Genomic DNA, 13124 nt, shown 5'->3' with positions numbered 1-13124 from the left:
AGACCAGGGTTTCGAGCCGAGAACCTCAGCGTTCCAGGTCAATGCTCTATCCACTACACCACCACAGACTAGGCAGAAGTATACAGTTTTAAAGATGATGCAGGAAGAAGGGTATTCCAGAGAATAATGGGAAATTAATGATAATTATTTTATTGTAAAATGTAAGCTCTATAAGGGCAAGAATGATTGTTTATTTAAATTACAATAATTTATTTAAATTATCCCCAAGACCTTAGAAGATTTCCTGGCATATGTATATATTTGTAGGCATCAGAACATATTTGTTTAATGAAATACATTACATAGAGTTTTCTGTATAGCCAGAACTTTTTACTTGTTTAATTTTGACAAAACCCTGTAAGGATTAACATTTCTATATTACAGGTGAGAAAATTAAGTCAGAAAAATTAAGCAACTTGTCCATGGTCACATAGCTAATAAGAGGAGGAGTTAAGATTCAGATTTAGCAATCTGGCTCAGAGTCCATACTCTTAAACACTACGCTATAGAAACAGAAAATTGTTAGAGAAGAGGGCAAGGCCATTGGGCACATCTTTGTTTGGAGTGTTGGAGGAAAAGGGCCAGGAATGGAATGAAAGGAAGAGCATTTTGTAGACAAGAGTAAGCCAGGTAGAGCAGTGTCCAAAAATCAAGAAGGAAAGTTTCAAGAAGGAAGAATAATTAACTGTAAAAAAGAAATGTCAAGAAAGATAAAGGTTCAGAAAGATTTATTGATTTGGCAATTATTTGTGAGCTACACAAGTGCAAGTTCAATAATGGGTTGAGGGCAATAAGGCATTGCAGAATACAAACCATGAATATGAATTCTTTGGAACTTGTGCATTAGAAAGAAAGATACCAGATGGTAGCTTGAACAGATAACAAGGTGGAGGAAACATTTTTGTAGGTTTTGAGAAAAGAGAAACAAACGATGGTGGGCATATTAAAAATGCAAGAGTGAGGTTCCAAATGGAGAAAGAAGAAGGAGGGGCTGGATTTAAGGACCCTCGTGGCCCAATTAGCCTGAAGAAGAAAAGAAACATTTTTTCCTTATGAGTTAGAAAAGGGAAAAAATATAAAGTCATTTGAAATAGATACAAAAGAAATTTAATTTAAAAGTATAGGTTCAATGAATTGTTCTACTTGACACAGTAGAAGTCTCATTATCATCTAATCTAGTTGCATTTATTTGACCAAAATTATTTTAGAATTACATATAAATGACATATATTCTTTGTCTTAGTAGTTGATATTTAAATAAAGGACTAGAGAAGACATTTTTAGATTTTTGCTTATAGCTGTGTGGAAATTAAGCAGTTTCTTTTTAACCTGCTTTTTTGGTTCTATGTGTGGGTTATTTCAAACCCTATCACACAATGAAAAAAAGAATATAAGTAGATTAAGTTTACCAAGTAAATGCTATTAAGTGATGTTGCATATTACAGCAAGTGGATTCTTTGCATGGCTTTCATTTTTAAAATTATTTGCCAGTAAAACTTTGTGGATCTAACCCTTAATGAACCCTTGATCTTCATGCAACCTTAACAAGGTAAGTCATTATTATTCCCAATTATAAAAAATGGAGATTTGGCCCTGGCCAGTTGGCTCAGTGGTAGAGCGTCGGCCTGGCGTGCAGGAGTCCTGGGTTTGACTCCTGGCCAGGGCACACAGGAGAGGTGCCCATCTGCTTCTCCACTTCTCCATCCCGCCCCCTCCCCTTCATCTGTTTCTCTCTTCCCCTCCCGCAGCCAGGGCTCCATTGGAGCAAAGTTGGCCCGGGCACTGAGGATAGCTCTATGGCCTCTGCCTCAGGCGCTAGAATGGGTCTGGATGCAGCAGAGCGATGCCCCAGATGGACAGAGCATCACCCCCTGGTGGGCATGCCGGGTGGATCCCGGTCGGGCGCATGCGGGAGTCTGACTGCCTCCCCGTTTCCAACTTCAGGAAAAAACAAGGAGATTTGTGTAAGTATAGAATTCAAAGCAGATAAACTATCTTGTTATTCCAATGATGATGAATCAAAGTTAAATAATACATCGCATTTTAACATGCTTATAAGAAATATTAAGCCCAACTCTAACAGAAAGGTACATTGTTCAGAGTTCATCAATAACTTAGCCTAGAACCAAAAGTTTAAAGAATTGCTCAGTTCTGACCATTTTGTATGGTCAGTTACCAATATTTCTCCTGTAAACTTTTGTAATAATTTAATAATTTATTAAACACACATTTATTAAGTTTCTATACTAGTATGCCAGTCCTTGTGCTAGGCACTGGTGATACAGTGATGAATGAGACAAAGACTGATATCCAGTCTTTGGAGAAAATGATAATGAGAAAGCCAAAAAAAACTTTTTTTTTAAATACAGATTATGAAAAGTCTATGAAGAAATGCAATGATATATTAGAGAGAAAGCGGGTGGAGGCCTAAATCATATTCAGTTACTGTGTCAGGGTCCAGCCATTAAAAAAGCAGAAATCACACTAGGAGACTTTAGGAATAGGTTAAATAATGGAAAGATGGAAAAGCACAAAGGAAACATTAAGATGTCAGAGATGGTAACTATAGGAAACAACTACCACACTAGGGCTGAAGAGGTTAGAATAATCAGAATCTAGAAGCTCAAAGTCAGACCCTTTGGAGTTAAGACTCAACCCTAAGGAGAGGGCACTGCCCAGTTGTTCTGAGAGATGGAAAAAAAGTCTAGAACTAGTTGCTCTTTGTTGTCAGGGTGACAGTGACAGAAACAAAAATAAACAGGAAGGAACATAAGTCCCTTCTTCCCTCCCTCTGCTTGCAAAGCTCCCTGTAATCTAATGCAACCTATTGTTGAACCTAACAGGAAAGTCAGCGGGCAAAATAAATGTAGTTTGCAGAGTTCCAGCCCCAGCACCACAGTGCAAAATGCAATGGCGGATTTGGAGCTGAGAGATAATCACTTGTCAAGAGATCGAGGAAGGGCTCTCTAAACAGGTAACATTTGAACTCAAATCTGAAAATAAGGCCCACACATTAAGAATTGGAGGAAGAGCATTTCAGACAGAAAAGGGCTTAAACAATACATCAGAAGGGAGACAGAAGTATGATCAGGGAGGGAGAAGTGGTCTGAGATATACACTGCTCACAAAAATTAGGGGTATTTTATTGCTTCATACTCATTTTGAAATACCCCTAATTTTTGTGAGCAGTTGGAGAGAAATGGAGCCAGATCACATTCACAAATGTATAGGATCTTGGGTGTAATACTAAATACACATATACACACTTTATGATATACATCAGATATTCTAAGAACATTGGGAAGCAACTGAACTTTTCTGAAAAACAATGTTATTTACTAAACACCCACTGAACACAAGACAACATGCTAGACAAGGGTTCCCACAAAGAACTCATTCTCTACCTCCCACACCTGCTACTCTGCCTATATTTTTGTTTTCTGGTTAATGACACCACCATTTAACCAGTTTCCCAAACCAGAAACCTCTGAGTCATTCTTTCTTCTCACTCCCCGCATCCAGTTAGTCACCAAATTCTATCAACTCTATTAATATATAGTTCCTAAATTAACCCCCTGGTTTTTTTTTGTTTGTTTGTTTGTTTTTTGTTTATTTGTTTTTTTAGAGAGGAGAGAGAGAGAGATAGAGAGGGATAGAGAGGAGAGACAGAGAGAGAGAGAAGGGGGGAGGAGCTGGAAGCATCAACTCCCATATGTACCTTGACCAGGCAAGCCCAGGGTTTCGATCCGGCGACCTCAGTGTTTCCAGGTTGACGCTTTATCCACTGTGCCACCACAGGTCAGGCAACCCCCTGTTTTTTATTCCACTACTACCTACCTGGTCTCTGCACCTCCAGAACTGTCGTCCCAAAATCCATCCTTTGTGCTGCTACCAGAATGATCAATCCAGAACATAAATTTCCCTCTGCTAAAATGCTTCCTTAGAAAATTACTGTAGCAGATGAGGTCCAAGCCCTCAGGAGGGCATTCAAGGCCCTCTACAATCCAGTCTCCCCCTCCACCAACTATATTTTTTCCCTCCAACTTTATGTAATACCTGACCATTTGCAGTCACCCCTTTAAACCATGTCATTTCATGCCTCAGTGCCTTTCCTCAGGCTGGCTAATCTTTCAAAATTTAACTTGGGCATTAACTCTTCCAGGAACCCTTTCCTAAATCCCCAGACTGAACTAAGTGCCCCTCATCTGTGCTCCTGCTTATCACTGCATCTCGGTGGAATAATCTGCTCACATGACCCGTCCCCCACTTGACAGGAAGTTCCTTGAAGCAGAAGCTGTTCACCTTTGTAGCCCAGTAAGCTGTAGGTACTCATTACCGAGCTGATGAACAGAATTGACCTTGGATTACACTCACCAAGAAACCAGAGACAGAACCTGGCAGGAAAACTTCATATCCCAAGCTTAGAACATGGGATCTACAGAGAAGAAACCATGCAGGCATGAGCAAGCGGGCAAATCTCGTGAGGTACAGGACAGAGTACTAACTGGTCATGCATGAACCTCACTTCAACACAGAGCCTCAAATTCTGACTTATGGCATCCACTCCAAATGAAATTTATATGTAAGGTTTTACATTCTGTGTGTGTTAAAAAGCATTAATATCTTAAAAGTTAATTTTTAAAATATAGCATGATTTTTATTTTCTCCCTTTGCTATTTCTTCACTTTTTAATATACCAGTAGCTGCAAAAGAAAATGGAAGAGACAATATCAAAGACTTTCATCAAGATACATCATAATTAAATTAATAACATCAACTTGGAAGAGATGAGATCAGATTTATGCAAAAATGTTTCCTGGCCCTGAGGCAAGAAGAACAGGTCCATGGCAAATGGATCATGCAATAAATATACTGAATGAATAAATGGGTGGCAGGCCATCTAGTCCAGGGCAATTCGATGACTAGAGGAAGAATTTGTTCGTCCAAAAGAGGTTGTTCCAGACAGGAGATGGCAAAGGGTGTGTCTGAGGCCAAAATAATGGGAAACCCTCTGAGCCTGCATGGAGAGGCTGCTCTTGCCTGCAGGCTGAGCTAGTTGTCACCAGAGCCTGATGCCATTCAACAGTCTAGTTAGACACCAACCCTCAACTTTGTCTCTGGGAAAACTGCCTGATATACATCCTATGGGAGTGGATCTTGTGGTCTCTCCAACACCAATGCCTGGTCCCCAAGGGAAGCTACAGTTAGTTCTTGAGGAAATAGGAACACTATCATCCTCTCAAAACTCAGATGGTTCATGTTTATTCGGAGAGACTGGGTATTCTCTGGGCTCTGTCCAAAGCCAGTATTTCAATCTAGAATATGGTGACTCACAGGAAGTGAATCCACCAAGGCCATCTCCAAGCCTCAGTGGTCAGCACCCCTTGTGCCCTTCAATCCTCATGAGCAGGTGAGGAGTTAACTACACAGGTAGGCATCTGTGGTACGTGACAAAATGCAGAAGGCAACAGAGGATGCTGTCACAGGGAAGGGGAGAACCTCCTAGCCACACAGAAAAGCGGAGGCAACCTAATCACACAGCCTCAAGAAAATACTGTGTGTGTATTTATACCCATTCGTTCGTCCAACAAAGACTGAGTGCCTACTCAGGATGTGTCCAGAATACACTCAGTGATGGCGGTCTGAAGACAGAGGCCTCTGCCCCTGAGATTCATATATTCTTTTGAAGTTTCTCCTCACCAAAGCTCAGAGGGACTTAAATATGTTTGTCTCTGGAAACAGGGATATCGGGTATCAATTGTGTCAGTTGAAAGATGAATGATATAAAGTATTTTCAACTTTCTCAGTATATCTTTTCTATGGTGATTCTATTGCTAAATTGACTTTTCTCTCCAAAGTTTTTATCTGAAAACCTTACACTGCAACCAGAACGACCAGTCCTGAGCTGTCTGGGCTTCCCTGGAATAGTGACAGTACCGAATCTCAGAACCTCACTTTAGGCTGCTCCTCCCCATGGCTCTTGTCTTCGTTGGGAGGCTATGTCAGCCCATTATGATGCAGGAGCAATGGAACAATGCCCAGATCAGCCTGGCTGCCAGGGCTTCTTTTACTAGTCAGTTGCCTGGCCACTAGACACAAACACCTTCTGCCAAAGAAATGTGAAGAGTTGGAAACGTGATATTTGGAGACTCATCTTCTAATGAACATCCAAGAGATCTCCGGAGGTCTGTTTCAACCTCGCCTCTGTGTAAGTGACTCTCCAGTTACTTCAACTTTGCTGTGAACCTGAAGTTAAAGGAATGGATAGTTCAATGCAATTTCAAATAATCCAAGGACAAAGTGTCTGGTTTTTTTATTTTTATTTTCCTCTTTTCCTTCTAGTTTCATTTTTTGTACCATAACCAGAACAAGCAGGAAAGCTCAGAAATAACATCTGATTGCTGAATTTTAAAAAAATAATTTCATTGAGTTTGAGATTGAAATTAGAATAAGTTTTCCAGATTCTCTACAAATTTTAATTTTTCAAATTGTTACCCCAATTTTCTTCCACAAGTGCCTGAGAATGGAATGAATTTGTGGAAAGACAGTGATTTTTAATTCTTCAAATGGGAGAGAAGATTCGAACACGGGGCTTTTCTATGCAAAGCTCAGAGGTTAGTTGAGGAGATCTTGTTGTCAGGAGAGAAAAGCCACAATATTTAGACTTCTCGAAGGTGTAACCAAAATTGCAACCTGGAATTGTGATGGACTCAATCCTAAAAATGTTTCTTAGTGTGTTAAGAATCTTAGAAAAATTGGCCCTGGCCGGTTGGCTCAGTGGTAGAGCGTCGGCCTAGCGTGCGGAGGACCCGGGTTCGATTCCCGGCCAGGGCACATAGGAGAAGCGCCCATTTGCTTCTCCACCCCTCCGCCGCGCTTTCCTCTCTGTCTCTCTCTTCCCCTCCCGCAGCCAAGGCTCCATTGGAGCAAAGATGGCCCGGGCGCTGGGGATGGCTCTGTGGCCTCTGCCTCAGGCGCTAGAGTGGCTCTGGTCGCAATATGGCGACGCCCAGGATGGGCAGAGCATCGCCCCCTGGGGGGCAGAGCACCGCCCCTGGTGGGCGTGCCGGGTGGATCCCGGTCGGGCGCATGCAGGAGTCTGTCTGTCTCTCCCTGTTTCCAGCTTCAGAAAAAAGAAAAAAAAAAAAAAAGAATCTTAGAAAAATTCATCTAGGTAAATGCTACACTTCAAAGTGCTGTGAGGAACTAGCCTTGGCACCAAGTATCACAGAGAACAGCTTTAACAAGTGATGGGTAAACACCGTCATTTAAGAGCTTTCATGGCATTACTGAAATAACATAAAAGAAAAAGACAAGAGACTCTAGGTGGTCAATATATGGGTGTTCACTATAGAATTCTTTCAACTTTGCCATAGGTTTGAAATTTTTTTATAACAAAATACCAGGGGGAAAACCACATGGGAATGGTAAATAGCAAATACTTATAGAGAACATTGTAGGAGCATTTGTAGACAACACTCGGAATTAGGTGGTCAGAAAAGCCCACAGAAACACTTCTACACTGTCTCCCAGACATACACTCCCTCCCCCTTCTCAGTTTCCATTAAAACTCAAGCTTTCCTGGTTCCAAAAAATAATTCCTAATGACTGCATTTATTCCTGGGAAACTGAAGACATACCACCACCACCATAGGGTAGTACCTCACACCCACACTATTCTTAGCTCTAATGGGGCCTTGGTCATCCTTGGAACATTATCCAGATAGGGAGGTCCTGATGACATTATGCAAAGGCTAGAGCAAAAGTAATTTGCTCTCGCAAACTACTGAATTAGTTCCACCCCTGAAATGTATGCAGCTCATTGCTTCTCTGAACTTAGTTTTCCTTGTTAAACCACTGGCATCGCCTTCTGGTCTGAGATCAGATTTAATATGGAATCTCTCTACCTTTTACTGAAAGCTAACAGTGCTTTTCTTTCTTTTTTAAGTGAGAGGTAGGGAGGCAAAAACAGATTCCCACATGCACCCTGACCGGGATCCAGCCAGCAGACCCCTACTAGGTGATACTCTGCTCAGCTGGGCCACAGCTCCATTGCTCATCAACCAAGCTATTTTAGAGCCTGAGGCTAAGGCCATGGAGCCATCCTCAGCACCCAGGGCCAACTTTTGCTGAAACCATTCAAACCACTCAAGCCATGGCTGTGGGAGGGAAAAAAAGAGAGAGAGATATGGGGGGGGGGTGCTTCAAAACCAGGATTTCCACACGCTGGGCCAACACTCTACCACTGAACCAACCGTCAATTATAAGATACCATTATTTTGTGGACACTGAGAAAGAAAACAAATGCTACTAATTACATAATTCAATGCTTTCTTATTACTTAGATGTCTTCCACACATAATTAGTCATCCTTCATGCCACCATCCTCTGTGCATTTCTTAAAGAAGTGTTCCATTCTAGTCTCTGGAAAATTTTCCTGGGTTTCCAACATGCACTCTGCAAGTTATGTCCTAGAATTTCTCAATTTTACCAGAAGATAGCAACAAAAGGTTTTCAGGTAACCCGTTAGGAACATATTTTAAATGGCAATTAAATGCAACCCAGCTACAATCAATGTACATAATTTATTATGAACAACCATGATTAAGTTCATGCATATGCAGCCAAATGACAACCACCATGCCATTATTCCTAGTGGTCACAAGATTTATTCCATTTCAGAGTTGTTAAGCTAAGGAAAAACATGTTTCTTAGAATGGATGAAATGTGGGAAATATGAAACTAGCAATAATCAAGAGAGACAGACACCGTGTTCAGTGTTTTCTATACATCAGTGTGCATTCACTCACCCCAACACTGCATTGAGTTGGCTAGTTTTATCCTCATTTTATAGATGAGGAAATTGAGCTCAGAGATGTTAGTAACATGGTCCAAAGACACAAAAGTAGCAAGTGATAGAGTCCAAATATAAACCTGGATGTGTCTGACTCCAGAACCCATTATATTCCCACCAACCCAGTTTTCACATTGGCCTTGTGCCTCTTAAATTCTGATAGCAACTATAGTTGTAGTTCACCTGGTTCAGGTATTCCTGAAGGGGTTACCTGAATCAGAATTGTATGGAGATGAGATAGAATTGTCTATAGTGACTGTAATCACAATAGGATATGAGAACTATACACAAGTGTCAAAATATTGAGCATAAGCATATATAAGTATATATAAATATTATGCATACATTCAATAACTACCAGCTGGGAAGTTAGAGAGTTGTTTAAGCTACTCTGGCTTATGTACAGAAAGAAAACTCTCAGGCTTCTTACAAAGCTCCACTGCATAAAGGTTATTTGCATCTACATTACTTCCTTTGTCACATTAACAAATATCTTCATTGGCTATAGGAGCCCAGGATTTCACTGTTTGGCCAACTATGAGCCATAGACTTATGTTTGCCCATTCTACTTGCCAAAAGACCATGAGTAGGATCGTTGACAAAAGTTTAGCTCAGATATAGACAGCAGCCCTGTGAACATTTCGCCCACCTAGTTTGACTGGAAGAACTCTTTTTAAACCATGAAGCTCACATTTGAAATAAAAATAAGGATTACTATTGAAATTTTCTTGAAATTGTACTAGATACTTTATTTTCTATTTGTATTTCTTTCACAAAAGACTTCATCATGAAAAAGAAGAAGTCCAAACTGAAGTGAGTTTTAAAACACTGTCTCCCGGAAAGGACTGGGGCTTGGTCATGAGTTAAGGTAGGATATGATGGTGCGTGCTGATGAGACCATGTGAGATACACCATGCATGCTTTCCTTCCCTTTTGTCTCTCTTTCCTCCTTTCTCTTTCCCTTCCTTTTCTACTTCCTTCACTTTCCAGGCTTTCTTTTCCTCTTTCCCTCCTCTGGGAGTTCAGCTGTGTGACGCTGGGTAAGTTACTTCCTATCTCCAAGCCTCGATTGCACAATGTATCAAATGATTACATTAATAATGCTACTTCATAGTGTCACCAGAATTAAATGAGGGCACGTAAGCCGTTATTGCCTCCCACACAACAAGCACTAAGTGAATTCTGTTGGTTATTATTTTCCTTTCTATTTTAGGTGGCAGTTGTTTCTTCTCTCTCTTTTTCTTTTTTTCCTGAAGTGCTGCCTTTTTTTTTTTTTTTTTTTTTTTTTTTTTTTTTGCTTTTTTTGGTCTCATTCTTCTTATGTTTTGACTTCTCTGGACTATTTTACTTTTTTGTTCTTCTTGACTCATTTTACTTCCCGTATGTTCCAGCGTGAGCTGGCGCTAGGGAGGCATTCATTTAGTGTCCACCAGCGAGAGGTCTGTGAGGAGCTCCCACGCTCACCGCGCCCAGTCATACGCTCGAAGGATGTCAGGCAGCAGTGTGGCCTCTGTGCCCCACGGCTCTGACGAGGACAGTAAGGATTAGTTCAGGCCAGGGGGAAAATTAAGTCTCTGAGGAAGAACTGAGGTGGAAATGTGTCCACAGGAGCTCCGCTGCCAGCTAAGGACTCTTCCTCTAACCGGTATGGAGTTTGTGAAGAGAGAGGGGTGAACATTTGAACAGAATTCTATTCTGGGGCCTTGTTGCCTTCCTGAGATTCTGTGATTCTTAGTATCAATAGATAAGACCTAGTGATGCAGAGCCATTGCTGCAGCGGTTTTGGGAGAGAGAGCAGGAGATGAATAACTGTCATGGATTAGATCGAGATCCCCTATTTACCTCCGGTCCGACAGCTCCGCCTCGGGCATAGGTGAATGGTCAGGAAGACATGCTCTCAGCGTAGCACAGTGTTTATAATCTATTTACAAAAAAATGACTTGTGAACCCTGAATGCTGGAAGGGAGAGTAGTACATTAATTAAGAAGACAGAAAATAATGGTTTGGGGGGCATGGGGCATATGTTGTGAGAGGCCTTTCCTAACCCACAGAGTCAATGGGGCCAGCCCCAAGCCCCAGGCGATTTTTATTCCCTGTATCTGTTCTAGAGTCTTTGTAGCCCTTATCACCCAAGATCTTTTTTCTTTTTCTTTTTTTTTTTAAGTTTTTTTGCTCTCTGCTTCCCCACAGTGTAAAAGCTGCCTGAGGGGAGGGATCTTATCAGCCCCGTTGAGGTGTATCTCCAGGATGCCAAGTCCCTAGCACATCCTAGACGTGGATAAAAGCTGTTGAATGAATAAGTGAGGCTACATAAGTGTCATATTAAATTTTCTCTGCATCTGTTCCTTGTCTGCCTACTTGGTTGGTTTCCCAACACCTGTGTGTCAGCACAATGAAGAAGAAGAACAGGAAGTCTCCCACGAGGATCAGTGAGCAAAATGCCATCGCCATCCCACCCTCGATCAGCCCAGGACATCTCCAAACTATGTCAGATGGAGGGGAGTATGTCCCTTACCTGTCTCCTCCTGTGTTAGAGGGCAGTTTTATCCAGGTAAATCTCTGAGCCCTGAATTATGTTACAATAACCTCACTCACTTAGTTGAAGATGACTGGAAAGGTTGGGAGGAGAAATGTTTTAAATGTGACAAGGGAATGTGAGATACAGTTAAAGGGAACAACAGCTTTAGAGCTTTAAAAACAACTGAAAATAATGGTGATATGAAGGCAAAATTCATTTCAAAATTTCCCAACTCTAACCTAGGAATTCTGTCCTAACTCTACCGTAATTGTCTATCATCATCTGCCCAAAATTACGAGAAGAACCCATAGTCATTTTTAGGATATCCTGCCACAGGAGAGCAGTCAGATAACTCCTTTCTTAGCCTCAGAAGACATTTTAAAGAAGAATAACCTTTATGGCACAAATAAGGTTTAAAGTAAATTTTGGCTCTTAGTTCTGAAGGTAAATTACGATTGCCAACTTGTGTCAGGGAGAAAAGTTTTCTTTCAGAGAAATGTAGCTACATTATGAATGAAACTGCATTTAAATGCATTTGGAAGGAGTCCTAACTTTCCTTTGGACATTCGACGTTAAAATAGTCAGACAAAGAAATAAGGAAATGAGTTCAGTGGTGTGGGCCATACCCCTAAACTTCACTGCAATGCCACAACCACGTCGAGCACAAGACACACCCGTTCCAGAGCTCCTCTGCCGATTCCACAGTGGGGTGGCAGGGAAGGAGCACGGCGTCCTCTTTATCTTCCGTAAACACCTCCCTGCACTGACACCTGGGAACTAGGGAGACCTTCCAGCTGCGGAACCACAGGCCGGAGGCGACACCTCCACAAACACTGATGTTTAAGTGATGCCACAGAACTCATGCAATAAGTCATCGTTTTATGTACTTTACTTCCTATATGCTTCGTTCCTACTAATAATCTTCTTATTTTATTTTTCACACTTCTTGCACACTTTTCAAAAAACCTTTGCATGTTCTAATGAACTCTGGGGGAGGCAGTTTATAGCATTCTATAAACCATCCATGGCCCCATATCAGGCCCTTCAACATACAGTAAGTCATATGGGTTCCTGATTCAACAGGTTTAAATGAAGGAAAAAAAAATATCTCAAATAGAGTGCAAGAACCACAAGGCATCAGCTCACCCAGAGAGTGTCATCAAGGACCCAGATTCCTCGTTTTGCTCGGTCACCCTCAAGCTAGCTCCCCTTGAACATCCCCTGCAAACAGGAGAGTGACAGCTTCCAGCAACAAGAGATGCCTCTTGTCCTTACATCTTTGTGAGAGCTCAGAATCCTTTACCAGAGCTACCAGGAGGCCCCCACTAGTGTCTCGTTGGCCAGACCTGGGTCACATGCCACTGCTAAAAGCAATTACTGGCAGGGGATGGGTCACCATGACTGACTTTAGGTTAAATATCATTTAACCCCTGAGATGAGGCACCATCTCTGGGGTGGGTTCTAAACAAAACCAGAATTCTATTAATAGGGAAGAAGAGGGCATGGCATTGCGTACATAATCAATAGTTAGGCTATGACCTCTTTCAGAATTTGTCTTTAAGTGATTTATTTTTTGAACAAGTTACTGTTCAGGTGACAAACCAAGTGTTGCTTGGAACCTCTCTGACTTTCTTCACATCCCCATCCTCCCACTTCCCAGCCTCCTCCTCTTCCAACTGGCAGAGAACCTACTGGCTGAGGTTCTTGGGTTTTGGGGCTTTTTTCACATGCAAATCCTCGGCCTGAAAGTTC

At 41.6% G+C, this 13124-nt stretch overlaps 1 protein-coding gene across 2 annotated transcripts in view; it reads left to right on the top strand.

Moving 5' to 3' along the window:
* Positions 1-2913: 2913 nt before the first annotated feature.
* The window catches only part of GARIN2 (golgi associated RAB2 interactor family member 2), a 40801-nt gene continuing 30590 nt past the window's right edge, over positions 2914-13124 (top strand). Inside the window, exons 1-3 of one of the 2 annotated variants that reach the window (XM_066276033.1) lie at positions 2914-2974; positions 9634-9722; positions 11243-11405. In XM_066276033.1, the coding sequence (XP_066132130.1) occupies positions 11247-11405 (159 nt within the window). In that variant the 5' untranslated portion in view covers positions 2914-2974; positions 9634-9722; positions 11243-11246. Of the gene's footprint in view, positions 2975-6157; positions 6209-9633; positions 9723-11242; positions 11406-13124 lie in introns of those variants that run through there. The other variant, XM_066276032.1, reaches the window with a different exon arrangement.

Source organism: Saccopteryx bilineata, chromosome 4 (assembly GCF_036850765.1).
Source record: "Saccopteryx bilineata isolate mSacBil1 chromosome 4, mSacBil1_pri_phased_curated, whole genome shotgun sequence".
Taxonomy (NCBI): Eukaryota; Metazoa; Chordata; class Mammalia; order Chiroptera; family Emballonuridae; genus Saccopteryx; species Saccopteryx bilineata.
The sequence above is the reverse complement of the archived record's forward strand: the minus strand, read 5'-3'. Positions and strand labels throughout refer to the sequence as shown.